Source organism: Salvia miltiorrhiza, chromosome 5 (genome assembly GCF_028751815.1).
Source record: "Salvia miltiorrhiza cultivar Shanhuang (shh) chromosome 5, IMPLAD_Smil_shh, whole genome shotgun sequence".
Lineage (NCBI taxonomy): Eukaryota > Viridiplantae > Streptophyta > Magnoliopsida > Lamiales > Lamiaceae > Salvia > Salvia miltiorrhiza.
In genome coordinates, this window is record NC_080391.1 from 8,956,309 (window position 1) to 8,959,345 (window position 3,037).

The 3,037-nt window shown below is 39.0% G+C and overlaps 1 protein-coding gene across 1 annotated transcript; it reads right to left on the minus strand.

The window, feature by feature from the left end:
- Window positions 1–278: 278 nt before the first annotated feature.
- Window positions 279–2,674, minus strand: LOC130985784 (uncharacterized). Its single transcript, XM_057908901.1, has 2 exons — window positions 2,302–2,674; window positions 279–1,898 (listed from the first exon to the last, which is right to left on the minus strand). Exons 1-2 carry the CDS (start codon window positions 2,446–2,448, stop codon window positions 786–788), a joined length of 1,260 nt encoding a protein of 419 aa, XP_057764884.1. The 5' UTR covers window positions 2,449–2,674; the 3' UTR covers window positions 279–785.
- Window positions 2,675–3,037: the final 363 nt, after the last annotated feature.

The window sequence follows — 3,037 nt, forward strand, 5'->3', positions numbered from 1 at the left end:
TTTTGGGATGTCATAAGATATACTACTTCACTTTCTAAATTTTAATTATATTAATTTTTTTACTGTAATAATCTTTTTAAATATTTTTCTAATATTTATATTTTTTTAAATATGTGTAAAAAAGTAACATGAACTATCAAATTAAAGTTGGACGACTTTATTGGGCCATCAACCCATTCACAACGGGGCACGGGCTGGGCTTTGATTTCAACAGCCGTGGATTGGGGCTAATTCAGCTTTTTACTATAGCATAGTAACACCCTGAATCTCAGCAAATGTACAAAATAAACCATACATATATAAAAAGAAAAGGAGAGAAAAATCTGAACAGATATGTGGGTGGCTGAGTCCAAGGAAATTGGATCACAAGAAAACAACTGATGTTTAATCAAACATCATACATCGGATACTCGTTTCCCCAGAGCGACAGAACTATTGAACAATTCTCTCTCTCACACTGTCACACACACAAGCATATCAACATTCTATAGTGTTTAGCTTTGTTTCTGGAGAACTTGAGATAAAAGGGGACCCATTAATCATGCGAAAAGGATAAAAGGAGAAAGAAAAACAAACAAAAAAGATGAGTCAGCATTCAGGCATCCCTATCTGCAAATCACAACCACGCCTGTCATGATTTAATTTCTACTGCTTCCATCATCCTCCATATTTCTATTAAAACCTCGTAATGCCGTATGATATAGCCTAAATTAAAATGGGCAATTAAGGCAAAACTGATCCAACTCTAATAAGTAAAAGGAACAATGTATGGTGGCATCTAAGTTCTATGCCTTGTGTCTGTCCAACTTGGCTTCAAGGCGCCTCGGCATTCGCCACGGCCACTCAATGTGGCCCTTCATAGCTCGAAGAACATGCGGATTCTTCCTACTAGCTATTGATCTATCTGAATTACCATCGATCACGCTTGACGAGCCTTTAGGCTGCACCAATGAAACAGAGCAAATTTCACTAGCCTCATTTCTTGTTGATGCTGCATTGAGATTTGACATCTTATTCACCAACACCTCGCCACTCATGTCAAGTGATGAGCGATTTGGACGCCCTTTTACTCTGGTCGTGTTTGAGGCAAAATCACACGCTTGATCATGACCACCACTCCTCCTTTCAGCTTCACTTGTTTGTGCATCCTTGCTAGCTGCAAACGTGTTGTGTGATTCAGGATTCGAGTGCTTAAAACCCTTAACACCTTGGTTGATGACAAGGTTAAATGTCTGCCTTAAAATTTCTGCCTTTCTCGACACATTTAGGCCTGCATTTGAACTTGAACCCGAACTTGTCAAAAATGCTTTAAGATCAGCTATGAGGCCATTTACCTCGGCATACTTATCCTCCAAGATGAGGTTTGCATCGGCTAACTTCATCTGCGCCTGCTCCTCCCGCCAAACCTCAGCCGTCTGCAGCATTTTCCTTTCTTCTTCTACTTCCAACTGAATCCTTTCTTGCTCATCTCTCAATGCCCGAATTTCTGCTTTTCTTGCTTCGATTTCTCTAGCTAGATCGTAGCACGCGCCCTCTAACTCGTCTCGGGCTTTCTTCTCCTTCCGGAGACTCCAGATGAGCTTCATAGCTGACAACTTAGCATCAGCAATGTCGCGGAGCAGGGTTGAGTTCATCTTATCGATGTTTTTACAGATTCTCCTCTCGCTTCTAACACCCTTGGCCAAGTTGTTGATGGCAGAACACATCATCAAGTGGTGTTCTCTTCTCACTCTCATAGTTGATGCCCTTTCTTCATCGATCTTCCTCATGCGGTTCCTTTGGGCCTGTTTAGCAAGTGCTGAGCTGTGAAACTCATGAGCACAATGACGTGCTTTTGAGTCGCAGAAATCCCATTTCGTAGCTCCTTCCAAATTGGGAATCGGCAATGATGAACAAAACTGAGATCGCATAACAAAACTCACGGAATCACAAACATGACGAATACAAGATGAAGCAAATGTAACCACAACCATCAAATTTGAGCAATTCAATATGCAAGCAGAAACAGAGAATTCCTAACTCATACTTAACGTTTGATTATTATATCCTATTATCACCTCACGTGCAAAAGGAAATTAAAATAAATCAGAATTGGATCAAAATGAACTTTAATGATAAAACAATATACACCGACTTTTCTCTACTATTTACTCCCATCCCAAGTTCCATTAATCGTTAATATGAACTGGCTCCAAATTTACAGCATGCTCAAATTTCCAATCTTTAACATCGTTTGAAAGTGAATTGAATGAAAAATATACTAAAAACAGAGTAATCAAAATGTGGGGCAAGAAACAAGACCTGAAAACCGAAGCGATCAAATGAGAGGCGACATTGGTAGGCAGCAGGCAAGTGCCACAGCGAGGCGGCGAGCTTTCTGGCGGAAACGGAGTCCCGACGGCGACGAGGCTGGTTCCAGCCGAGAAAAGGAGTGGCATCGGGAAGCATCACGCTGATTCAGCGGTGTGGAGGAAAGTTGTTGGATTCCATGTGTGTATGTGCGTGGATGGAAGGGTGAAATAGTCCGAGGGAATTTGTCAGATAATAATAAGCAGAGTATGTATGTGTAATGTGTGTTGGCTTCTGCCTTGTCTGTATCTTACTATGTGCACTAAATTTCATGCGCCATCTAAGGCCCCCCTAAATTCATTTGCTTTCATCATTAAATAAAATACAACCTCTATTTTTACCTCAACATAAAAATAAAATACAACCTCTATTTATGCGTATATTAAATTCAGATTATACATGTACCTCTGTCATCTTGAATATGCCCTTATCCATTAGTAGGTACCTGTTCCTAAGATTTTTCTCAAACTATCTAAATGTAAAGAATAATGAGCCATATATCTCCCAGTTTATAGTTTTAAATATTTATAGAATAACTTATACTAATTACTATAAAAAAAATTATTAATATTTTATAAAATTTGATTTGCCTGTTATGTTTTGTATTCATATAGTGATATTGGGGATTGAAACTCCGTATTTAGCCCTCTATTTTTTTAAAAAAAATATTTGATCATCCATCTTAAAA